At 34.5% G+C, this 27,687-nt stretch overlaps 1 protein-coding gene across 2 annotated transcripts; it reads right to left on the reverse strand.

Moving 5' to 3' along the window:
- Window positions 1-1,488: 1,488 nt before the first annotated feature.
- LOC145247560 (uncharacterized) lies at window positions 1,489-27,398 on the reverse strand. Of its 2 annotated transcripts, XM_080109405.1 has the most exons (6): window positions 27,282-27,398; window positions 25,357-25,585; window positions 18,961-19,142; window positions 10,643-11,315; window positions 5,038-5,470; window positions 1,489-2,028 (listed from the first exon to the last, which is right to left on the reverse strand). In XM_080109405.1, the coding sequence occupies exons 2-6, from the start codon at window positions 25,562-25,564 to the stop codon at window positions 1,506-1,508; spliced, it is 2,019 nt and encodes a 672-aa protein (XP_079965531.1). In that variant the 5' UTR covers window positions 25,565-25,585; window positions 27,282-27,398; the 3' UTR covers window positions 1,489-1,505. The 2 variants fall into 2 exon arrangements, with proteins under 2 accessions (XP_079965531.1, XP_079965532.1); XM_080109406.1 differs by lacking the exons at window positions 18,961-19,142; window positions 25,357-25,585; window positions 27,282-27,398 and adding an exon at window positions 16,785-16,998.
- Between the last annotated feature and the right edge of the window lie 289 nt (window positions 27,399-27,687).

A 27,687-nucleotide genomic window follows, 5' to 3' on the forward strand; every position in this document is an offset into this window, starting at 1 on the left:
GCAAAGGCAAAACATAAAACACTACATGGAGCCAAGAATACTGAAAATGGATGGTAACGTTCAATGCCACCAAGACAAAACTGGTTTCATTCAATAATTACAAGAAACCTTCTCTACCACCTATAGCAATGGCCAACGACTCTTTATCTGAGAGTACGTCTCTCAAGCTCCTTGGCCTAACGTTCACAGGAAACATGAGTTGGAACAATTACATCGAGGGCATTGCCAGGGCCGCTGCAAGGAAGGTGGGCTCTCTCTACCGTGCTAGAAAACTTCTAACACCCGAAAGTATCCTGTACCTCTATAAGGCCACTATTCGCCCATGTATGGAGTATTGCTGTCATATTTGGGCCGGTGCATCGGCTACTAGTCTCTCGCTCCTTGACAGGGTTCAAAAGAGAGTCGCAAATCTGATAGGCCCTAAACTGGCATCTAAACTTCAGCCTCTGTCCCATCGTCGAAACGTTGCATCCCTCTGCCTGTTCTACAAGTATTATAATGGTGAATGCTCTGAAGAACTGCAAGCACTTGTGCCCCCACGACGTGAACACCCTCGACAGACCCGACAAGCTGCAAAATCCCACCCCCACACTGTAGAGATCCCTAGATGTAAAAGATCTTTCTACTCCAGTAGTTTCTTCCCCAGAACTGCTAGACTTTGGAATTCCATTCCAGGTCACTGCTTCCCCAACTGTACTGACATGCATAAGTTCAAGTGCAACGTGAACCAACATCTCGCTGCCCTAATCCCTACATAGTACCCCAGTAGATGTTTCCCCTGATAGTAGCCCCCTACACCAAAGTGGCGATGTGCCTTGTTTGGGGTGGAAATGTAATAAAAAAAAAATAAAATAAAAAAATATCTATAAGTTCTTTAACCCAACCCTACCCTCATGACCACATCACTGCCCCCCCCCCATCCCCCCCCAAAAAAAGAGCCAGATAACCAAGTAGAGTCAAGGAGGAAGGAAAGACTGATGAATTGACCAGACCTCAGCCGAAAAAGTGCGAAGAGAACTGGCACCTTGGGGAGGCTTATTGCCACTCAAATCCCAGCAAAGACCAATAGTTGCTACCAACGAAAAATCAATGGCAAGCAGCTGTTGCGATAATGCACATTTATTTGCAAATGTTATCGAAAGAGGTGGAGAGTACTGGAAACCTGGGGAGACTTGTTGTCACTCAGCTTCCAAGGAACACCATAGGCTGTTTTCAGGGAAAGATCTCTGAAGACCTGTGTGAAAGCTCGTTGTGAGCCAATAATAATCTGGGGAGACTTGTTACTCAGCTTCCTGGGAACACCACAGGTTGTTTTCAAGGAGAGATCTTTGATGATCTGTATGAAAGCTTGTGAGCCGCCGCCGCCGCCAACAACAACAACAACAACAACAACAACAACGACGACGACGACGACGACGACGACAATGACAATAATAATAATTATTATTATAATTATAACAATAATAATAACAATAATAAAAATAAAAGTTATGGAAGGAAAAATATTATTCTTGGAATAACTTGATAACAAATGAGGGTCGGATAAAAGCCAATGAGGTAGAAGAGGGTCCTTTACTCGAAGTTATGCGTTCTTTCCGAATGATGAAATTATCCATGGCTTTCATAATCCTCTCTGATCGGACTCGTGTTTCATGCGACGAAAAGTTTGGGATGCCAATTTCTGTTCGCTGGCTTTTTTTAGCATTATCGCCATGGATTTCCCAATAGTACGTTCGCTGTTCAGAGTCTGATGCTTGGACATTGGCATTTCTCTTTGCCATTTCCCTTTTCTGCCTTTCTCGTGACACACACTTCCTTTCGACACTGCTGCGCCGGGACGGAAATTCAGCGAATCTAAGCAAACTCTTTCTAACTTTGTCGATGTTGTAATGCAAGCAGGGTCTTCTTTGATATTTATTTCCGGTTTTCTCGGTATCGCCTTTTTGTTTACTATCGACGTCTGTCGTATTCTCCTTTTTGGTATTTTTGATGGGAAGGTTTTCTATTTTCTTTTTCGCATTCTTTGGTCTATAAAAGAAACAAAAATAAAAACATTTATGCATTTTGGTTTTTGTGGACATTTTTTTTTTTTTTCATTCTTGAAGAACATAAGAAGACAAATTTATAAGACCCTTCCGGCTTTCTTTCTTTCTTTTTTTTTTTTAATTTGCAAATATTATCAGAAGAGGTTGAGAGTACAGAAAATCTGGGGAGACTTGTTATCATTCAAAATCTAGGGAACCTCACAGGCTTTTTTTTCAAAGAGAACTCTTAGATGATGGCTTGTGTATGAGTAATAATGATGATAATGTTGATGGTGGGGATGATGATATGGAATCATGAAAACTAAAACTGCACAATTGAAAGTTTACACTCCCCTGTACCCGTACCTCCCACCTTTTGTGTGCTTGTGTCACTGAAAACTAGCGAAAGTTTGGATTTAGAATAATCTGTGGAAATATTTCCACAGATTATTCTAAATCCAAACTTTCCGTTTAATATTATCATTAAAAGGATATTATTAATACTTCAGTTGTGAGCTTTCTTCCTTATATACTAGACATATAAATTTTAGGTTAAATAACATTTAAGTGGGAAATTTCTTTATGACATTGCCTGATTTTCTTTTTCTTCCTTCTTTATATGCTTCTGTCTAGGAATCTTGACTTATATTGGAGCCCCGTCAAAATATCTGTGTGGGCGGAAATAGATTTCATTGCTAAATCTCTTTTTTTCTTTTTCTCTCTCTCTTCTCCCTCCTTTTATTTCTTTACCTCTTATAATTTGACTCTCCCACTACCACCCTTTTAAATTTTAGAATAACATTTAAATTGGATACCTTTTTCACTTGTGCTGATTTATAAATATGATGCATAAGCAATTTCTTTTCTTTTATTTATTTCATTTCATTTTGCTTTGTCTGTCTCCAGAAACTGTTTTTATTCACAAATTAAAATTAATTTGGACTGGATTTTGAAACTCATATATTAAAAAAATATATTAAATAAATATATTAAAAAATTATATGTTTATTAAAAAAACATCTTCACCGGACTTATATAATAACTTATATAATAACTTATATAATAAAATATTTACCGGAATCATCCTCTAAACAAAGGAGAAACCAAGGAATTATTCCTACTTCGGATTGTTACCTTGTGCCGTGAAAGAATCAAGATACACATTGGATCCCTTTGCCTCACTGCTACCAAAGACTTTCACTTCGGAATTTACCATACAATTTGGATATGAAGTTCAATATTCTTTTCATTTTGAACCAATATATAATTTCCCTTACTCTATGATTTAAAAACTTTAAAAACTTTTAATTATGATTTTCTATGTTTATTGTATTTAGCAAATTAAGTGTAAACCATTTATAATATTTGCTAATATTTTTCCCTCTGAGGAGATGGGTAAACATCGAAAACCTATAGGTTACGAAAATATACTTATTGAAATGTATATAATAAAAATTCTAAATTTGAAATGTAACCATTTTACATCATAAAATTTAAATTACTAAATTATGATTAGGTTGTTTAAACAGTTACATAAAATTTAGTTTAAATTTGCAGTTTATGAAAAAATTGCAAGTGCGAACTTTCTTTTTCCCGGCACTGTGTGTGTGTGTGTATATATATATATATATATATATATATATATATATATATATATATATATATATATATATATATGTATATATGTATATATATATATATATATATATATATATATATATATATATATATATAAAGTTTGATTCATGTCCAGGTAACCTACGTCTAAAATTTCAAGTATTTAGACCCAAAATTGGCGGAAGAGTTTGGTAGAGTCTGCAAAGGTCAACTCTTTCAACTTTGACCTCTCGGCAGCCAAATTTTCGCCTAAAAACTGATTAAAAAGCTTACTGAATGTCTGAATACCTTTTATGTAAAATTTCAAATGTTTAGACCCATAATTAGCTGAATAGTTTGCTAGAGACCGCAAAGGTCAAATCTGTTGAACTTTGACCGCTTAGCAGCCAAATTTTAGGTCAAAACCTTTGACCCCAATTTTTACCACTTAATATTTATTGTTTGATCCATGTTCAATTAACCTACATCTAAAATTTCAAGTGTTTAGACCCAAAATTAGCGTAGTAGTTTGGTAAAGTTTGCAAAGGTCAAATCGTTGAACTTTGACCCCTTCACAGCTAAATTTCTGGCCGAAAACAGATTAAAAAGGTTTTCCCAAATCTCAATACTCCTTATGTCAAATCTCGAGTCTGTAGACTGAAAATTGACAGAGTAGTTTGGTAGGGAAATATACACACACAGACACAGAGACAAACAATTTCACTTTTATAGATATATATAGTCAATACTTTAGAGCTTTGCAGTAGTATAAAATATACACTTGTCGGAAGTGTTTCATTCTATCGAAGGAATTCGTCAGACTAATAGTTAGCCTGGCGACTTCTTTTAAGATAAAGAAACAAACGTTTGTGTAGCTCACTTGCTATAAGTATGCATTTTGACAATATTACATATATATACACAAATGATTTTGTATTTATATATTTGCAGAATATTATAGTTTGTTCTTTAAATGAAAACGGTATTTTTTATCTGAACAAAACAAAACAAAAAAAACATCTATTTTATTAGTAAAAAACGTAAGCATGATTTATTCGTTTCTTTTAGCACAAAAGTTGTGGTTTTAAGATTGACGGAAATAATAAAAAAAAAAATGAGAAGCATATTTTTAAATTATATTTATGAAAATAACGTATAAAATTAGAGTAAAGATCGACTTGCATAAAAAGAAAAAAAAAACTAGAAAGACGGCCATAAATGTAATCGTGTTAGTAGTAATTAAAAATTTATAAAAATTTTGAAAAAAAAAAAAATGTATTATCGACAGTTTAACTGCTTGACAGATACCTTGCTTTTTATGACTTCAGACACGCCGTCATTTTTAAGTGCAAAGGCCTGAATCTATATTTACGTAGGTCACGAATAAACACAGATTTTTTTAAAACGTATCACTTACTTCATTTCTGAAATTCGGTTTTCCAATTCCCGTAAGAATGGGTTTTTATGCGCTTCAAGTTTCTTTGGGTGTCGTTTTGCCTGATTTTCTTCTTCTTCGTCTTCAAAATCTTGATTCCATTTTCCTTTCTGCTGCTTGGGATATAAAAGCAATCGGTACAACACGTAGCTGTCTGTAATTCCCAATACAATCAAGGCGAACTCGTACAGGTTCGGTAGTTCACTGATCCGTTTAAACAGCGTATCAGATTTTCCCTTCTGTCGAAGAGTCGAGCGTTTTTCCTTAAATTTTATTTTCTTCGCCCTTTTTGGTTTACCTTTTAGCAGCTTTTTAGTTATCGCAAGAATCCTGGTGTCGGTCAGGAAAAACCTTTTACGCGTCCGAAGGGACATTTTGTCAAATTTCAAGTACTTCTCTTCTTCCAATATTCTCCCTGTATTAAAAATTAAAAAGAAACAGAAGAGCACTTCATTACATGGACGGCGCAATTTCTTCTTGGTCAACTAAAATGGCAAATAAATAACAAACAAGATTTTATTTACTTATTTGCGGACTGTTATCCTCATCTTCATAGTTGTATCACGGTATAATTACCATACATTAACAGGGGTACTAATTAGAGGTCACCATTTCGGTAGGCTCCCCACTTCGGGGCGCCTCTGATAACAGGGAGAACTGGAGCGCTGAAATAGAAAGAAATACTGGTAAAAGAAGACATTGTCTTCTTATAAAAATGAGGACGTGTAACGCGACTTTGTTATGAATTCATGAGGTTTTATATATCCAATATATATGTGTGTGTTTTCCCGAAACTCGGGTTACAAAAAAAGACAGTGCATTTTGTAAAGTCTGTATTAATGTTCAATGCTCCTCTTGGCTACCTAACGGGAGCTGAGGCGTGTGTTCTGTCTCTAGTCGCCGTGGAAGTAAGAACGTTTCCTTCACTCGAATGTCCCACGTAAACCATTCTCGCTTTTCATTGGCTGGAACCTCTGATGACGTATAAGACGAAAGGAAGGGAAAGAGAAAAGAGTAGGGAGAAAGAGAGAACTAAGGTGAGAATACAGCCTAGTCTCGTAGTAGTAGCAGCTCGCTACAGTATCACGGTTCCAGGTGAGCATTGTTCGAAGATAGCGGTTTCAATCCTAACCAAATCGGACAGAGGATTCGTTGGCCAAAACGTGGTGAGACGACAACTATGGAAGGCAGTAATTACTGAGGATACAGTTAGGAGACTCGGCATTCCTACCCCGTTGCGATTAACCACCTGACGAAGGCTAGAGAAATAGTTGGGCGAAACTTGAAACAACAACTATGAAGATAAGAATAACGTCTGCAAATAAATAAATAAATAAATTACTCATCTCAAAAGTATTCAAATAATAAAAAATAATAAGACGTTTTTTTTCCGAACATAAAAACTATTTGAAAACCATAACATTTATGATATAAAAATGTATCAAGATATAATTGTAAAAACATTTATTGAAAAGCCTGCGTAAAAAAATATAATTTTAATAAAACAATTTTTGAATTAAAGCAACATTGGATTTTTTTTCTCCAAAAAACAATTTTTTGAATTAAAGTAATTTTTGTTCCCCCAAACAATTTAATAATAATTTAAATGAAACATTTTTTGAATTAAATCAAAAGTGGATATTTTTTCCGAAACATTTTTTGAATTAAAGTAAAATTGTCGTTGTAACAAAATATAGTTTTAATTTTTTGTAGCACCTGTTGAAGGGTCAACAATATATTATAGTTTCAATTTTTAAATTAGTAAACAATTTGAATAGACAGAAGGCAACAGTTTAACGAAATGCACAAAAAATGGTGCTGTCCGTGTAATGCAGAAGTGCTAACAGAAGATACCATTTCAAATTTAAGCATGACATATTTTGAGATTCGTGGGGATTCACGACGAAAGTAGCAAAACTCTCAACCGGATGTTGACTCGTCGCCTGTCACAGACAAAGTGTGTAAACGCGTCACTATGCAGAGGCTCTACACACCCATCCGGTCAAAAAGAGAGAAAAAAAATAGTCAATGGGAGCGGGGCGTGCTAAAAATATGATTTAACAACCAAGGTGCCTGTGGGAGCTGGTAAGGAGAAATATAAACTCAGGATTTTTGTAAACAATGAAAGAAGGAAACAAGACACCAAGAACATGACACAGGTTCAGTCAAGTGAGAAGTTATCCCACTTTCGCTGTAAAAGCTGAAGACACTCTTCCTGTGACCGCTACTCGACCAATTAAAAGAAACAAGGAATAAGTACTTTTTATGAACATTCTCCCTTTTATTAAGTTTTTTATTGCGGATTGTTATCCTCATCTTTTCTTAGTTGTTGTTCCACGACATTTCGGCCAACTATTCATCTGGCCTCCTTTGTTAGGTAGTAACTGCAACGGATAGGAACTCTGAATCTCATTGCATTCTCAGCAATTACTGCCATCCACGTTTTGGCCAAGTAAACTTCTGGACGACTTTGGGTAGGATTTAAATCGCCATCTTCAGACAATTCTCCCCTGTAACCGTAGAGATTTACTTGGCCAAAACGTGGTGAGACGACAACAACTATGGATAGCAGTAATTGCTGAGAATGCAGTTAAGAGATTCGGAGTTCCTATCCCGTCACGGTTACCATCTGACGAAGGCCAGAGGAATAGTTGGCCGAAACGTTGTGAAACAACAGCTAAGAAAGATGTGAATAATAGTCTGCAATAAATAAAATTAATAAATAAATTCTCATCTCAATAATTTTTTTCCAATTAAATAATATATTCTCCCTTTTATTCCTCTGTTTCTTCCAACATCTTACTTTGCATTATTTTGAGAAATGACGACACGTGAAAATGAACTTTTTTGAACACGCACATTCAATCTAGTCTTTTATTTTTTTATAAAAGTTATTCAAAATCTTAACTGTTCATAGTTTGTCTTGTGTTAAATGAAGTTTCTATTCCATGCGTTTTTATGTTGTAATGCACGAAACAAGCAATAGATAAAAAGGTTACATGTTAAAATCACATCGGGGACACCATTTTTGTAGCAAGAAGTGCAAAATCAAAAGAAAGAATGACAAAACATATCTATGCAAAAAAATATAAAAATTTTTTCTTGCTATTCTAGCTTTTTAGGATAGTTAATCATTGTTTTTATCTCTTACTCTAAATCCGAGTGAAAAAAATCATAAAACTGCATTGACTTAAAATCGTACAGGATTTATCTCAGAGAGAAAAGAAATTGTTAGCGATAAATAACACCCTATCTGAGAATTCTTCCTTCAAACTTCTCGGCCTTACATTCACAGACAATATGAACCGGAACAAATACATTGAGGACATTGCAAAGACTGCTGTGAAGAAGGTGGGTCTTCTCTATCGAGCTAGAAGACTACTCACACCTTAGAGTATCCTCTACCTCTACAAGGCCACCATTCGCTCATGCATAGAGTATTATTGCCACATCTGGGCTGTTACATCTATCACTAGTCTCTCACTCTTGAACAGGGTCCAAAAAAGAGTTTTCAATCTAATAGCTCCCACTTTGTCAACTAAAATCCAACCCCTGTCCCATCGCTGTAATGTTGCATCACTGTGTCTGTTTTACAAATATATCATGTGCTCTGATGAACTTGTTGCATTTGTGTCACCTCAACCTACATATCTCCAATAAACCCGCTTGGCAACAAAATCTCACCACTTCACTGTCGAGGTCTCTAAATGCCAGAAAGCTTTCTACTCTAACAATTTCTTCCCTCGAACAGCTACACTTTGAAATTCCCTGCCTGCTACCTGCTTCCCTGGCTATACTGATATGCAGAAGTTTAAATGTAACGTAAACCAATATCTTGTTAATTTTTCATAGGCATGGTTCCAAAGAGTAGCCCCTTACGTCCAAGTTGCGATATGTCTTGTTAGGGGAGAAGGTGAGTAAAAAAAAGAAAAAAAAGAAAAAAAGAAGAAAGAAAAAAAGAAGAAAGAAAGAAAAAAAGGAAAAAGACAGAAAAAAAAAGAAAGAAAAAAGATAAAAAAGAAAGAAAAAAAGAAAAAAGAAAGAAAAAATGAAAGAAAAAAAGAAAGAAAGAAAAAAGAAGAAAAAAAGAAAAAAAGAAAGAAAAAGGAAAAAAGAAAGAAAAAAGAAAGAAAAAAGAAAGAAAAAAGAAAAAAAAGAAAGAAAAAGGAAAAAAAAAAAAAAGGAAAAAGTGATCATTTTACATTAAATTTATATGTGCAACCCTTACCCTCAAATTTCTAAAATGATTTTTCTTCTTTCCATCAAGTTTTTAACCTGGTCAAACGTAACCGTCTAAAAAAAAGTAGAATCGCATGACTGACTGAATGAAAACAATCTACCCCCGTTCAAAATTCCAGATAGATTTCCACATTAAACATAAAGATTCCTAAGTTCGAAAAGATGCATCTAAAAAGAATCTAAAAGTTGCGGAAAGTAAAAAATAACAAAAAACAAAAAACAAAAACAAGATAAGAATAGTAGTCACCATCAACAGTAACATCCCCTGCCTTCGGGTCAAGATCAAAGTGTAGTATCTGTTCTTCAGATGCTGCATTTCAATTTCTTGTTCTCTGTCAGTGGAGGAGAAATCTGAGACAATTTTTATTTTTGTTCCTTTTCTCCACGTTAAAAATCGACCCTGGTGTCTAACTCTGCCACGTGGGGAGGCATTGTAAATAGGAACAGTAACATCCCCTACTCCTTAAATTTCAACCCATCCTCACGATGCTTGGAAGTTATAGCAAAATAGTGGGAGGTCATAGATCCACTACTAACAGAACTTTGGTGAAAAATAAAGGAGGAGTCGGCATCAAGTTCCGTTGTTCTCTGATCGTCTTTGCCTCTGCATGCAACAAACAAAAAGTGCCAACTGCAAATGAATGGAGTGAGATTGACAATGTTACTTTCCTGTGACAATCAGGCTTTAGTAGGGTGTATTCCAATTCCTGCTGTAGTTGTTCATTTGAATCTGAAATCATAAAAATTAGTCGGCCATCTCATAAAATGTATAATAATTACATACTGAATTTTCAAGAGTCTATGATAAATTTAAATGCCTGTAGAAAAAAAAAAAATCTGGAAACTTATTGAAGGCATCTCGTGACGCAAAGAACATTTAAAATTAAAATGTTTAAATTCAATGTTATTTTACGCGGTTAATGATAGCCGAATGGATACGGTCTTTGCTAATCGAGCCAGAGATGTCTCGTGTTGCCGAGTTCGAATCGTTCGACTGGTGTTAATCGTGACACCCTGCACTGAAGATTTCTGAAAGGATGAAACACTAGTGTTTGTAGGTATTAGCAGTGAGACCGGCCTAAGCATTTCCTGCATACCATTGCAATCGGCCGTTTCTAGTTATTTCCGTCATCTGCCGGAAAAACACGAGTAACTTCGCCGAATTCGTGGGTTGTAATTGCAGAAGTACCAACTTTTCTTGTCCCCCCCCCGCCCCATTGAAATATCATCTCGCACCCCCGGGGGGTGTGAGCACCCCGGATTTGGAATCCCTGTTCTACACAGACGCAGCCACACTAAGTATCTCATCACCCTTAACTTTACGTAAACTTGATTAAATTTTACTTACCCATCGTACGGAGACCGATTTCAGTTGAGATGGTAGGCATTAGAAGTTCCTGGGATTGAAAAATCGAGGCATAGAAGTCTGGTCTTTTCTCTGCGTCCATCATTTCCAAAGCCAGCTTTCTTTGTAATATTTTCTTTTGTGTTTCTTTTCGTTTCAATTCATCGTTGCTATCTCTTTCTTCTCCAGAATCTTCATTCTCATCTTCATAACTCTCTTCACACAATTCCTTTTTTCTGACAAAACGTGTCTTTATCTTCCGCCACAAGTCATCCACCCTTTCCTCATTCACCGACACCTCCTGTCCCAAACATCTCTGAAAATTAATTTCCAGCCCGTCGTACTCTGAATCAACATTCTCTTTGATATCCTGCGAATTTAAACAGTAAAAATGAGCCATGTTGATATTGATCATCTGTTTATCAATTGGTGTGGCCATCAGGTGTTCATATTTCGTCAGGAGGTCGTATTCTTCGTAATTTTTCCACAACTTGTCAGACTTCGCGCTAGTGGAGTCTTTGGAACCTAAAGATTTTTCCGAGTTGCTAGGCAAGTCTTTCGGAGTTTGAGATATGGATCCATCTGGAGTAAATATCGCCGTGCTGGATAAACCTCGATCCAAGTTTTTACCGTAATAAGTGAATTCAATCCGCACAGTTTCAGGAGCATAGTTGAACTGAAAATACAAATCGAGAAAGAATTAAAACACTCAACTAACTACAATCATTATCAGCAATTTCCTTTACTATATGTGCCTAAAACTGAATGAAAATTCCATAAGCAGCGCTTTTTTCCCCAGATCTGCACGTTAGCGGAACACAATATCGCAGAACTGCTTCCCAGCTAACTATAACATTTCAAATGCAATATAAACAAGTTCTTGATTAGCTGTCCTCAAATATAAATGAACTTCTATCCAATTTCCACCATCATTGATCACCATGGTAGTGTCTCACCTGACATTCTTTAACCCTTATCCTTTAGTGGCTTCCAGGCCTTGATAAGCGGTGACTCTGGAGTATATATTTAAACAAGCGAATATGAGAGCACAAAAATAGAAATCCATAACATCCTATAAAAAGCCAGGCGATTGTGCAACTATTTATTATTATTATTATTATTATTATTATTATTATCATTATCATTATCATTATTATTATTATTATTATTTACTAACTAGATATAGTCACACAGACCATCATAAAAAAATTCTTGTGGTGTTCTCTGGAGTCTGAGTGACAAGTCAACCCAGATTTCTAGTACTCTCCGCCTCTTTCGATAACCTTTGCAAAAGAATTTGCATTATGGATACACCCGCTTACCATTGATTTTTTGTTAGCAGCGACCATTGATCTTCACTGGAATTTGTGTGATAATAAGCCTCCTCAAGGTCCCAGTCCTCTTTGCACTCATCCATCGGAGGCCTGGCTAGCGCTTTCTCTTCTCGGTTTTTCCATCCTCCTTGACCCTCCTCACTTATATGGTGTGGTGCCAGTTTATAGTGACGTACATACACGCAAAAAAAGGGGGCGGGCAGAACGCAGGGGTGTATGGGGGTACCTTACAATTATACCGTTTCAGTTTTCATGATTCCATGTGATGTTTCTTTGTGTTTTACATCTGTAGCCGTTGTTGTTGTCGTCGCCGTCGTCGTTGTTGTTGTCGTCGTCGTTGCTGTTGTTGTCGTCGTCGTTGTTGTTGTTGTTGTTGTTGTTGTTGTTTCTGTCAAAACAGTTTTTGCCTGACTCTTATTATTGCTGACTTTATACTGATAGGCGGATCATAACAAATGAACATAGTTTATCAGCATCATTTCTCAAGCTTCCAAGACTTTCCACAATATTTTGGCGGTTCCCAAAAGGGCAGTCTTCTGCAGTACGTCAACATTGCAACAAATCTCAATTTTCTCAATTCACTTGTCAAATCGTTTTGTTACACTCGCCAGAGCCCCCATCACAACAGGTATAACTTCTACTTTCTTCAACTTCCACAATCTGTGTATCTCCCTTTTCAAGTCTTGATATTTTCGACCTTCTTTTCTTTTTCCTCCACATTCACATCAGCTGCTACTGATATATCAATGATTATTGCCTTGTGTTCCTTTTTTTCCAACAATATAACACGATCAGCCGGTTACTGGCGTGCGACCGGCGTCACGTGTTACACTAAATGTCTTAGAAACGGTCCCATGAAGATGTGAAGATGGACCAGTCATTAGGGTCGGTGTATCGAGAAGAAAAACATACCTGAGATGTTGGATGTGGGTGTGTGGCTTCTTCATTCTCTCAAGATGACTTCTTCATCCTGGTGGTATTCTGGTTGCAATCTTCTTTCTTCGTCCTCCGGACCACTTCGTTGTTTAATGGAGACATTTATGGCAGACACAAGAAAACACACAACACGCCACAATCGTAACATATATGAAACATAATTAACTATTTATGCTACATTATGTATACAAGATATATTACAATAACAATTTACACTTCATAATCTTCAAAATTAAACTAACTAACCTAACTAATGATGAGAGGAGGGGGGATCCCTCTGGTTTATGGAGAGACAGAAATATGCGTGCTCACCCCATGCTGTCCAGACGAAAAAGAGGCCGATAAAGGAAAGGGAATTCTGGGGTTGCATTTCTGTGTATCTCTACGCTTATGGCCAAATCACCACCCGGCCATGCTGAAGAGTGTGTTAGCAACCGTGGCACTGAGATATAGTGCCACAACAAGATTAAATCTAGTCTCATTGTTTCAATCAAATTATCACATTGGATACTCATATCCCACAATAATTTCACATTTTCAGTCTCTACCACCCTTTCTGGAACATACTCCTACCATTTATCACTGCATTTCAATCCTCTTTTCTTGCATTTTCCCCAATGGGACTTTCTCGCAATATTGTCATGACACCTCTTATACTCCTCTTTGGATAAATTTTCACAACTACTGATGAGGTGTTGTACATTCTCACCTTTCTACCCACACAGTCAACACAGGGGCTTTCAGCCATTTTATCAATGTGATACTTGCTTCCGTGCGGCATATATTAGGGCTTCTGTCCCAACCTTCAAGTCACATTTTAATAATCATTGCCAGGATTTTTCTTTGTCCACTGCCTCTGGTAGATACCTACTGAATTGGCCATGCAGTTTCTTCTCAATCTAGTTTTTCGCTTCTTGTTCATTTATTGCTTTAAATTATTTGCTCCTTACTTGTTTGCTCGTTTGAAATTTTCAAATTTTGACACACGCGTTATAAGCTTTTTTTTTTTTACAGTTGGAGACGTAAACTTTCAGACTATTTTCTTTTTTTTATGCATCGTTCTACACCTAATAGTCCTTGTCCTCCTTTTTTCCCTTCACACATAATCTATCGACGTCTCTCTTTGGCCGAAAAGCTCTATTCCTCGTCGGTGTTTTCTTTATCATCCTCCTCATCTTAGACAGGGTCCATAAAACATATCTCTAATTTAATAGATCCCGCACTATCAGCCAAGCTGCAATCCCTGTCCCATCACACCATGCTGCATCCCTCTTTCCTCTACTTGTTTTATGAGTAATTTAATGGAATGCGCTTTGATGAACTTGTATTACTTGTAACCCCTTCAACGTACATACCCCACGACTAAACCAACAAGTAGGAAAACCACATTGCTTGAGGTTTTAGATGTCGGAAAATCTTCTACTCTAATAGTTCTTTCCCTCAAACTGATAGACTTTGGAATCCCTTCCCTGTTTCCTACTTCCTTGACTGTACTAACATGCACAAGTTTAAATGCAATGTGAACAGACATCTCGCTCCCCAACTCCCTGCATAGTGTAGACATGATCACAAATAGTAGCTTCTTACGTTCAAGTAGCAATACACCTTGTTAAGGGTGTAAAAAAAAAAAATAATCGAGGAGAGAGGGCATACAACCAGTCCGTCACTGGATGAGTGCAAAAAGGACTGGGACTTTATCGTTTTAAGATAAAAAATAATATTATCCACCTTTTTGTCATCTCAAAAAAGTAATACATTCAAAAGTTACGATAACTCATTGAGTAGGACAAATGCTATTGTGTTTTTTTTGGGTTTGTATTACTGTACACATAGATTCGAAAAAGTTGTCAAAAAACAAATATATAACAAATAAATGTTATCAAAGGCAAGATAAGTTATTTTTCTACCAAACTGGATATATTTTTCGTGTTTTTATTCAATGTAACATGTTTATTCAGCTCGAAAACCATACAGTGTTTACCGATGTATTGGAACATTCAAGATGGCGTCTTATTCTCTCTTTAACACGGTAAGTGTGGGAAAAGATGTTATAAATAAAAAACCGGATAAAATACTGTTAAAAACTCGCTCAATATATATTACCGTGACATAGTTTGACATATATTCAGCGGGGTTTTAATAGTATTTTGTATAGTTTTTTTTATTTATAACACCTTTTTCCATACTTACCGTGTTAAAGAGGGCGTGAGACGCCATCTTGAATTTTCGAATACATCGGTAAACACTGTATATTTTTCGAGCTGAATAAATATGTTACATTGAATAAAAACACAAAAAATGTATCCAGTTTGGCAGAAAAGTAACTTATCTTGCCTTTGATAACATTTATTTGTTATATATTTGTTTTTTGACAACTTTTTCGAATCTATGTGTACAGTAATACAAACCCGTTTTTTTATATAAAAATAAATCTATCGCTACCAGGGAAACATTACGGCATCCATTAAGAATATGAGAAGCTGGTGGAAAGGAAGATAAGCCTAGACAATTTACCAATTTTTTTTTTCAGAGAATAAGAAAATGGATGCAAATACATTCAACTTTGAGGATTTGATTTAGTTTGCATTGGACCAGGCCAAGTTTCGCTCCTGTTATTCGTTTTGAAAAATATTCAAATTTTATTCACGCGCATGTACATATGTTGCTTCTTTTTATTTTAATTAAAAATATTTTTTTTTATACAAATTTATGAAAACAGAACTAAAATTACTGTTTCTGCTTCGTTATTTAATTAAATTATCTTTTTTTTATATAAAAAAAAATCATATTTAATTTAAATAACTTACTGTTTTTGCTTTATTTTGGTTAAACTGCCTTATCTCCCTTTCCGCATGAACTGATCTGGCTTATTTCCCTTTCCGCCAGATTCTCCTATTCTATTGTTTCCCATGTAGCGATAGACTTATTTTTACAAAAAAAACACAATAGCAGTTGTCCTACTTGATGAATTATCGTAATTGTTGGTATAATTAAAAAATAAAAAAAATGGATTCGTGTCAGCATTCGAACGACATTGTAAATTCCGACCCGTTTAGTCCGATTCTCCCGAACTCAACTCCCGCCATCTTAACTTCAGGTTTTTATAATCTCAATTTAGCGTGTAGCCTCATTGATATGCAAATTACTGCCTATCAAATTACATTCCACCTCATAAACTTAAAACCTTTCTAGTCTCTCTACTAGCCCCTCAAAACCCTGCTAATCTCTCTACTAACCCACACTACTTGGTTAGACACAGCTAGTCAACAATACTCGGCCACACAGCTAGCCCTCACTCACTACACGCTAGAAAATCCAACCGAATTGAATCTTAACTTGGTTTAAAAGCAACAACTTTTTCTTTTCAGAAAATACAACCGAGATTCATTTTAAATTCTTTATTTAAAAACGACTTTTCAAGAAAATCCAACCGAATCGAATTTTAATTTCTTCGTTTAAAAGCGATAACTTTTTTCTTTTCAGCAAATACAACCGAATTTCAGAGTCTCGAATTGTCATCCCAACTTTTATAGAACGACGAATTTTTAAAGTTCGACTTGCATGTTCATATAAAAAATTCTCCATAGCCCGACGCAGTATCACAAAGTCCGAGCTTCGAATGCGTATTTAACTTCTGCCCAATGTGTATCGAAATATTTAAAGCATTTTACATTTAAACGCTATAAAACATTTTATGTTTTCATTAAATAACTACCTGTTAAGTGTTTAAATATGTACGTATTTTAATATGTTCATTTTACGACGACAATTTAAAAAACTCCAACGAATCCTATCGGGAATACCAATAAAAAAAGGGGCAGAAAAAGGTTCGACTCACTTCATCTCCCCAAAATACAATGATAGCATTTGCTTACCTGACTCGGTTTCATCATCGTCGTAACTTGACCCTCTGACCACAACTCGTTTAAGTTTTTCCTTTCCCGGCGCTTTCAAATTTCGATGCGACTCATTTAATATTTCCTTTTCTCGACACTTTCAAATTTCCTCTCAGTCGCATCGACTTTATTTTTCAGGCCGAAATAGCTTATAATTAAAAAATTAAAAAAATGGATTCGTGTCAGCATTCGAACAACATTGTAAATTCCGACCCGTTCAGTCCGGTTCTCCCGAACTCGACCTACTCCATCTTGACTTCAAGTTTTTATGACCTCATTTTGGTGTGTAGACTCATTGATATGCAAATTACTGCCTATCAAACTACATTTGGATATATTACTTTTCTCGAGATGACAATAAGATAAGTAATATTATTTTTGCTTAAAACGACATATTTAAAAAGTTCGAACTGTCGGCTATAGCTTAACAATCACCTAATAATAATAATAATAATAATAATAATAATAATAATAATAATAATAATAATAATATGTATTATATATGTTTGAAGTCAAAACAACGCATTATTACAAACGATGAACTGCAGACACTTGTGCCCCCACGACGTAGACACCCTCGACAAACCCGACAGGCTGCTAAATCCCACCCCACACAGTAGAGATCCCTAGATGTAAAAGATCTTTCTACTCCAGTAGTTTCTTCCTCAGAACCGCTAGACTCTGGAATTCCATTCCAGGTCCCTGCTTCCCTAACTGTACTGACATGCAGAAGTTCAAGTGTAACGTGAACCGACATATTGCTGCCCAAATCCCAACATAGTGCCCCAGCAGTTGCTGCCCCTGATAGTAGCCCCCTACACCAAAGTGGCAATGTACCTTGTTTGGAGTGAAAATGTAATAAAAATAAATAAATAAATAAAAAATAAAAAATAAACAGATATTTATTTTGTTTTAAATTTATAAATATATTTCGAAGATACAGGTCATCATCAGTATGTCTTTCTTTCTTTCTTTTTTGCCATGTTGTTGTTGGAGCATAGAATCAGTAGAAGTCCGTTTGTTGTTTTGTCTTTTCAAATGTCGGAACGGTGCGTTGGTTACGCGGAATTCACGTTAGGGTCTATGTTCCTTTACAGAAGCGCTGTTTATTTTGTAATAATGCGTTGTTTTGGCTTCAAACGTATCTAACACGTATTTATTTTATTTAAACTCAACCAGCGTTTCTGTAAAGGAACAAAAACCATAATGTGAATTCCGCGTGACCAACGCACAGTTCCGACATTTGAAAAGACTACTGTAAAAACACCAAACGGACTTCTACTGATTTTATGCTCCAACAACAACATGGCAAAAAAAAGACATTCTGATGATGAAGTGTATCTTCGAAATATATTTATAAATTTCAAACAAAATAAATATCTGTTTATTTTGTAATAATGCGTTGTTTTGACTTCAAACGTATCTAATACGTATTTATTTTATTCAAACTCAACCAGCGCTTCTGTGAAGGAACACAAACCCTAACATAAATAATAATAATAATAATAATGGTAATAATAATAATAATAATAATGGTAATAATAATAATAATAATAATAATAATAATAATAATAATAATAATAAATAAATAAATAAATAGAAAGTGAATCTTATGCGTTAGAGCAAATGATACGAATATCTGCAATGAGTGAGGAGAAGGCAGCCTCAAGCAACTTTCTTTTTTTTATTATTTATTTTTTAGAAAAGATAACCAGAATCTGGTTATTAATTCACGGTTTGAAATGTGACACAAGAGTTGTAAAGTGGGACTGAAGAATCCGCACCCTCAGAGGCGAAGAATCCTGACCTGCAGAAAATACCTGGGCAGCTCTGTCGACATCCCCAGCTAGAAGTACCTCAGGCGATTAGCCTGAAACTAATCTCTTCTTAAAAAGCGGAGGCAAAACCTGGGAGAGTTGACAGGACCAACAACATACGATCATATCACAATCAACAGGAAAAAGAACATTTCAGAAATGGCTGAGACTCTGTTGGTTTTGGTGAATTTTCACAGTGGAAGGACCGTAAATTGAAGCTCAGTCGAGCACCTGCCGTGAAGATAACGATACGAGAAGGATGTGTAGATGAAGATTTTTTAACCATTGTTTAAATTGGTGTTATCTTCTTCTTCCAAAGAAACAAGAAAACAACCTACCTTAATTGTATTTTTGTGGCTGCTATCTTTAAGGTACGCACAGGTTTCATGTCGCGATATCCTGTTATCCTTAAGCATTCCATGTAACATCCGGTCCAGATTAGTGTAGAGTTCACCGGGAAACACGCGGAGAATAACACTGTCGTCCCATTCGTCTGAGTAAAGGAATTCCCAGAACGCTTCTGTATAAAAAGAGAGGAAAGAACTTTATTTTGTTTATCAATGCAAAAGGGGGGAAGCAGTGATGTTGGGGATGTATATAATTTTAGAAATATATCTACCTATCTACTTATATATAAAATGCACTTTCTGTGTGTGTGTGTGTGTGTGTGTGTGTGTGTGTGTGTGTGTGTGTGTGTGTGTGTGTGTGTGTGTGCGTGTGTATGTGTGTGGTGTATGTGTGTGTGTGTGTGTGGTGTGTGTGTGTGTGGTGTGTGTGTGTGCGTGCGCGGGCGCGCGTGTGCGTGTTAGTTTGTTCCCTATGGGCTCTAAAAAGGCTGAGTCGATTTTTTAAAAAATTTCCCACAAATGTACTTTATGTGTCTTGGAGTATTCTTAGATATGTTTTGTATGCGAATGCCTCTGATAAGTATCGAAAATCGATAATCGAAAAATCCAGTTAAAAAAGAAACAATACTATTTTGACCAAAGTTAACATCCTTGTACAGCCTAACATCATAAATGCATTTAAGAAGATTTATCACCCCACAAGCAGAAAGGACTGGCGTATAAAATCAACAGTAAGTTCTTTGATAATACAGGAGCGCGCTCGAAATGAATGTTTCTGTTTAGAGCACAAATGAACCATGGTACTTGACTTTTGTATTCTAAACGTTAATTCAAGACATTATATAAAAATAATTTTATAAAATCGAGAGTGGGTTCTTTACAGTACAATGTAGACTAGACTGTATTATGGACTAAGTCACTACAGAGAGGCACGTGAAACTTCGCCCCAGTGCACTGTGGTGGGCCCCCGTCTAGAGCAGGGAATCAATTGATTTGATTGAAAAAGTAAATATTTCATCAATTTCGATGACAATAAAGATATTAGAAGTGTGGAACATTCGTTGATTCTAATTCAATCCTGAGTAACATTGGGTCTCCCTGCTAGTTGGATAATAATAATAAACGTGAGAGCGGCAAGAGAAAAGAACACAGAACAACTTTTAAATTAGAAAAGCTTTATATATGATAATGCAGGAGCGAAATATGTGGTGTTCTAGGTGTGTCAGAAATTTCGTAAAAAATATTGAATAATTCCACCCCGTCTTTCCAAGCTTATAACTCATCGAAAAATGTAATTCAAGCCCTATTTATTTTTCAATTAAAGAAGCAAGGACCAAGGTTTCATTAAAAAGAAAACGAAAACAAAAACAAACAACGTGTTTTTTTTTTTAAAGGTTTTAAACTTCGAACTTTACAGGTAAATTTCTAAAAAACACTACTTTTTTTGTTTTAAATTTGAATATATTATTTAATGCTCTTTTATCTTCAATTTGTGATATATAACACTTTGGTGAGTAAATTAATTATTTACTTTTTAATAGACATTTCAAAATGTGAGGCGTGAATTAATTCGACCCCCTGTCTTTCCAAGCTTATAACTACTCGAAAAATGTAATTCAAGCCCTAATTTTATTTTCAATTAAACTAGCAAGGACCAAGGTTTTATTTAAAAAGAAAAAAAGAAAAAACAAACAACGTGGTTTTAAAAAAAAGGTTTTAAACTTCGGACTTTACAGGTAAATTTCTAAAAGACACTACTTTTTTGTTTTAAATTTTAATATATTATTTAATGATCTGTTATCTTCAATTTGTGATATATAAAACTTTGGTAAGTAAATTAATTATTTACTTTTTAATAGACACTTGAAAATAGGGGGGGCGTGAATAAAAAAAACCGTTTGTCTAAAATATTATATTCGGTTTATTGGAAAGAGCATAACATTTCACATTGACCCTGAAAATATCGTAAAAATAGACTCAGTAGAAAAATTTTGATAGCTTTTTAAAGTTTAAAAATTGAAAAATACTGAGCTCGTGAAATTCAATTAATTTCATTACTGTTTTTTTTTAAATAAAAAAAATATTTCTATTACTTTTAAAACAACTTTAATAGTTTATTTTGGAAGTATAATCCACAAAGAAAATAAACAACCTACTTTTAAAAGAGAAATTACGAGTTTTTTATATTTTATTCGCAGTTTCGTGTTAGGGGTGTCAAAAAGTCCTACAAAAATTCTGATACACCTAGTGGTGTTCCAAATAATTGGTATTGTAGGACTTATCTTAAGATAAGGCTATTTTCGTCCAAGTAACAGTTCTGGAGTTCTTTTGTATAATTCTGTTTGGATACATAGGGCGGGAAGAAAGTGTGTGGAGTTTTGGTAATTGAGCATAATACCGTAATTTAACTTTCAAACACTTCGTTAGAGGGCGCTCGCATCGCTCAATTGAGTTATGGAAACACAAAATGGAAATAATATTCCCGCTTCTCTCCAAAACTGCTTACTTATATATTTGGACAAAATATTAAGATATTTTGTGTTAATATATCTGTTTTAAAATATATTTATTAACAGAAACATGAAAAAAAAAAGAAAAAAAATTCAAAACAAAACAATGAATGTGTCGCGAAATATTGTTTTAAATTTGTAAACTTTTTTTAATCTATTTTAATTAATTTATTTTTGCCAAATTATTTAGATATTTTAAATATATATATATATTTATTTACAGAAATATGCAAAAAAAAAAAAAATGAATGTGTTGCTAAATATTGTTTTGAATTCTTAAACTTTATCAATTTTTATTTGTTTAATTTTTTGCAAACTATTTAAACATTTTAAAAATATATTTATTTACAAAACGATGAAAAAAAAACAATGGACGTATCACATTTTTTACAGTTTTAACATTTACAAAATGATGAATACGCAAGAGAAAAATAATTTAACAGTTGTACGAATAATCTTATTAGAATTCAAAACAATATTTTATGTTTCTGTAAATATATTTTCAAAATATCTAGATAAATGAAACAAACACATTAAAAAGTGTTTTCAGCTGGAACACAATGCGACACATTCATTGTTTTTTTTATATTTCTGTAAATAAATATATTTTTTTAACATTTAAACAATTTACCAAAGTATATAACATATTAACTTAAATAAATATAGTTATTAAAAATATGCGATAAAAAATAAGTAAAAAAAAAAAAAGTAATACAAAATAAGTAAGCAGTTTTAGAGAAAAGCGAAGGTATTGTTTCCGTTTTGTGCTTCCATGCCTCAATTGAGCGATGCGAGCGCCCTCTAACGACGTGTTTGAAAGTTAAGTTACCGTGTTATGCTAAATTACCACCGTTTTTATTTGTTGCCGTTTCTACTCGGAAAAGACCCCACGTTCATTAAACCTTTTGTTATGGCAGTCACAGCTGCTATGATAGGTCCTGTTTAATTTGTACAAACGCCAAGAGCAAAAGAAGCAGACTATTCAAAGCTATGCGTATTCGGTAATCTGGAAGAAAGAGAGAGCCTGTTTCATCCGTTTAACTATAGGTGGCGTTACTGTCTGTCCACCCAGTTATGGAAGCACAAAATGTATATAATGGCACCCTTGAAATAAAAATAAATGTTTTTGTTATATTTTAATTTTAAACATGTTTTGATTTTTGCAAACATATTTTAGTTTTATGGTTTTTTTTCAAACATATTTACGTTTTTTTTTTGTTTTTGCAAACATATTTAAGTTTTATTTTTTCAAATATATTTACGTTTTTTCTTTTGCAAACATATTTAAGTTTTATTTTTTCAAACATATATACGTTTTGTTGCTTGTTTATTTTCAAACATTTAGTTTTTTATTTTCGTTTTTCATATTTATTTTTTTGTTGTTGTTGTTTGTTTTGGAAACATTTACGTTTCTTTTTTGTTTTTCCAAACACTTTTATGTTTTTTTCTTTCTTGCAAACATATTTTTTTGTTTTTGTTATTATTTTTTTTTTCAAATATAGTTTTTTTTTTATATTTTTATTTTGTAAACATGCGCAATCTATTACGATCTTTGCCGCCAATTAACCCTTGCCAAACCACATAATGGATGCAATTGTTGATAACATTTTACCTCTAAGTGACATGTGTTTTCTTGAGTATTCCTTAAAGGATGTTCTCGTAGAAACGTAAAAAAAAAAAAAAAAAAAAAAAAAAAAACCTAAATGCTTGAAAATAAACAAGCAACAAAACGTAAATGTTTGGAAAAATAAAACTTAAATATGTTTGCAAAAACAACAAAAAAAAGTAAATATGTTTGCAAAAAAAAAAAACAACAACAAAAAAACATGTTTAAAATTAAAATATAACAAAAATATTTATTTTTATTTCAAGGGTGCTATTCTATACATTTTGTGCTTCGTAACTGGGTGGACAGACAGTAACGCCACCTATAGGCTCTCTCTTTCTTCATGATTACCCTTTTGTTTTGTTTTTATCTAGAATAAATAAATAAATAAATAAATAATGAACAATAAAGTTAAACAATTTTTATTCTAAATTAATTTCTTTCCTATACTTTAATGACAAATAATTTATTTGTGCTCACTCCACATAAATTCATAAAGTTACGAACTAAACAGATTCACCGAAGTCCCGTCGATTCGTTTCGTTTGACCCAATCTTAGTTTTTGATCGCAAGTTCAAGGTTGCTCATTAGTCTACGAAATGGCAACTGGACAGCCACATTGATGTTTTATTCATTGAATGTTTACACACATAGAAACGTAAAAAAAAAAAAACGTAAATGTTTGAAAATAAGCAAGCAACAAAACGTAAATATTTGGAAAAATAAAACTTAAATATGTTTGTTAAAAAAAACGTAAAAATGTTTAAAAAAAAATAAAACTTAAATATGTTTGCAACCCCCCCCCCAAAAAAAAAACATGTTTAAAATTAAAATATAACAAAAATATTTATTTTTATTTCAAGGTTGCTATTATATACATTTTGTGCTTCCATAACTGGGTGGACAGACAGTAACGCCACCTATAGTTAAACGGATGAAACAGGCTCTCTCTTTCTTCCAGATTACCGCGTATTCTTTGACCAAACTGATTTCGTTCGGAAGTCTATGAATGATTAGCTACAAAGCGGGGCCTGTTCAAAAGGAGCGTGAGTTTGTGTTTTAGTAAGTTTGTATTACAATCCACAGAGGTACGAAAAGGTTGTAAAAAAAAAAAAAATTAAAAACAAAAACAAAAAAACAAAACAAATATATAACAAATAAATGTTATAAAAGGCAAGATGCTTTTCTACCTAACTTGATAATTTTTTAGTGTTTTTATTTAATGTAAAATGTTTATTCAATTATTAAAAAGACAAATGATATTTAGTCTTACCAGAGATCAAGAAAACAATGGCTGCAATGTCTTTGAAGTCTCGACAAAGACTTCAAAAAAATAAAAAATAAAACAAAATGATAGTAAAAACCCACCTAATAAATGTGGGTGGGTTTTCTACTACCATTTTGTTTTATTTCTTATTTTGAAGTCATTGTCGAGACTTCAACGATGTAAAGAGACATCGCGGCCATTTTGTTCTTGTTCTCCGATAGCGTTCGATATTACTTGTTTTTCAAACCGAATAAACATTTTACATTAAATAAAAATGCAAAAACTTATCCAGTTAGGCCGAAAAGTAACTTATCTTGCCTTCGATAACAATTATTTGTTATATATATGTTTTTTGATAACTTTTTCGTACCTCTGTGGATTGTTATACAAACCCGTAATTTTTATAAAGATGAAGGGAATAACGACTGAGACTGAGAATCTGGGTGTGCCAAGTTCGAATCCAGTTCGTTCCACAGTGTTGCAATATTTTTTTTATATAAATTAAAGGGTATGATCATTGAAAGTTGGGAGATTTTACTTATAAACGATGCCGATAGGAACTAACAAGTCAAATGAAGCCACGTTCTGCTAACAACCAATCAGAAACTAGGATTGTTCCATAAAAATATTGAACCTTTGAGCATTCTAGCACATAATTTTTTTCGTGTCAACACGAGAAGCATCTTTTGCTCTGTACCTACAAATTATAAAGTCCAGGACCTGTACAGAACAGCTACCCACTGAAAATTCTTCATCTCCAGGATTTGTACAGAATAGCTACCCATCGGAAACTATAATGAAATTAAACATGGCTTTCAATTCAAGACACATAAACAGAAACTTAGAGATGTTGGCAACCTTCATGTAGTCCCTCCCATAAATACCCGCTTATTATCAGTGAGCAATCACTGATGATGACCTATGTGAGAACACCTAGTGAGTCGATAATAAATATTTGTAACACGAGAAAGCGAAACAAAAACGAAAATAAGATGTCAGCAGACCTGGGTCGACGTCGTGATATATACATGAGCCATAATCTTCAGCGTGTATGTCCGACTGTTTTCTCAACTCATCAAATCTATCCACACAGATTGGTTTTCGTTGAAGAATCGCATCGTCGCCTTTCTCTGGGAAGAACTCGTTTATTTGCTTTTCGCCCTCCAGAGGTTTAGACGCGTAAGAATACAGAAACTTTTGCATTTGGCTCATGATGTAAGTCAGGGTTGAACGCTGGAACAGAAACCATACATTTTATTAAAAATTGATTGAAAAATACAATTCGTTTATTTTATTTTTCCCCCTAAAAAATTATTACGGTAAGTCGTTGTTTCTTTTTATTTTCGTTATATTTTTTTTCTGGTGATTTTATTAAATTTAAATGCTTTCTTTAGTAACCTTGATTAGCGTTGTTACGCTTTGATAATCGGCGACACTCGGTGAAAGCTGGCAGTTGACGTGATGTTCCGAGCAAAGCCGAACGGCCAGTTAGTTACGTCTGGTTCAAAGTCTGCACAAGTACCGTTTTTTTTTTTTTTTAAATTTAAGAAAATTAAATTTTATGACTTGCTCGATGCGACAGAAACCAGTCGCCATATTTGATTGAATACAAAATTCATTCCTGGTTACCTCCCGTTAACAACTTCTCCAGAATAAAGGGCTAATCAATGCCTGCTAAAAATACTTAATCGCTAAAAATCATAAAATTTGATTTTCTTAAATAATAATAATAAAAAAATCTACTTGATTAATTTTTGTAATCTTTGGAATATAACATCTTTATGTTGTGACAAGTACACCTGTACGAGCCTTTTTCAAGCCTCACACAAAAACACGAGTTCACATTTCAAGCTATGTCATATACATACGCACACACAAACATACGCGCCCACGTCCACACACGTACATATATTCACGTTCGCGTACATACACTCACATTCACGTATATATACACACGCGCTAACGTATACACATGTACTCACGCGCACACGAACGCACACATGGACGACGTCACTTCCGCTTTCAAAGGAAATATACACATGCGCAAAAGACACTCCGGAAACGAGTATAAAACAAAGAGCAATAACCGGTTTCTTTCTTTTAGGACAAGCTCTCGACCAGAGAGGTTGGGCTAACCAGCCGCCTTCCTTTCGGGATGCGCACGCTCGCGCGCGTCAACACCCCTGTGACTATGTATGGGGCACGAGCTAACAGACCGTATGTACACATTCACACTCTTTCTCTCTATCTACTACTGGTCCCTGAGAACACCACCGCGTAGCTGACTGCTAATATGGCGTACAGCTTAACCTCTATCCTCGTCTTTGTCTACATGCTGGACTATCATTTCAATTTCCACTACAACACTCACTTCAATTCTCACGCGCGAACAAACGATAGTGACCCGAACTTGAGATGAAAACACATTTCCTATTCTTTCTACAACACCAGTCCCGCAACGAACATTGGTTACACACGCGCGGACATGAACACATGTTGTATCTAAAACATTCTTTCAACAGCAAATAAACGACGTTTATCTTATCCATCAATTGAGTCTTTGTTTCCTTCAATTCCATTCGCTTCATTATTTTCTTGTAGCGGGCTAGGGTATTATATCCTGGTCCGTTACACACCATAAAGGTTTTCTTTATTTTTGTTTTTCTAAATAAGTGAAATTCTAAATAAGCACCAGATTAACATCTATTCTGGTGATACCAATCTCTATCTGGAATTGCTTCTCGTCCATCTCTTTCAAATCAATTGAAATATGCAGCTTACATGTTTTATCTTTACAGCTTTAGTCGGGCATACATATACGAGAAACTGCCTCGATTATAAAATAAAAACAAGCTATAGGCCCTCATGTTCATCTTTTTTTTTTTTTTTTTTTTACTTTTACGAATAAATAAATAAGTTTCATACTAACCAGAATAACGTTGAAATAATTAGAGACTTCCAAAACTGTATTCGAAAGTTTGTCACGAAATTATCGCGGCTTCATGACGTTTAAAACGATTATTGCGTCACAAATATCGTCTGATCGTATAAAACGTAAAACGCAAACGAGACCAAACTCTGCGGAATGGAATGGCTCTTGCAGCACGTCTCAATAGTCTCAATATTTGTATGTGGTATTGAATATCTATCGCCCATCAAAACTGTGGATTAGTTTGTTTATATCTTGTCACCGTACACACTGGATGAGATTACAACATATATATATAAGCCTGAGGAATCCTAGAGTGGATGAAACGCCGAATATTCAGTGTAGCTTGATCGCCATATATATCTTATAAATTACTATATATATATATATATCTTATAAATTACTA

The sequence above is a fragment of the Euprymna scolopes genome, chromosome 25 (assembly GCF_053919585.1).
Source record: "Euprymna scolopes isolate OS-2025 chromosome 25, ASM5391958v1, whole genome shotgun sequence".
NCBI classification, from domain to species: Eukaryota; Metazoa; Mollusca; class Cephalopoda; order Sepiida; family Sepiolidae; genus Euprymna; species Euprymna scolopes.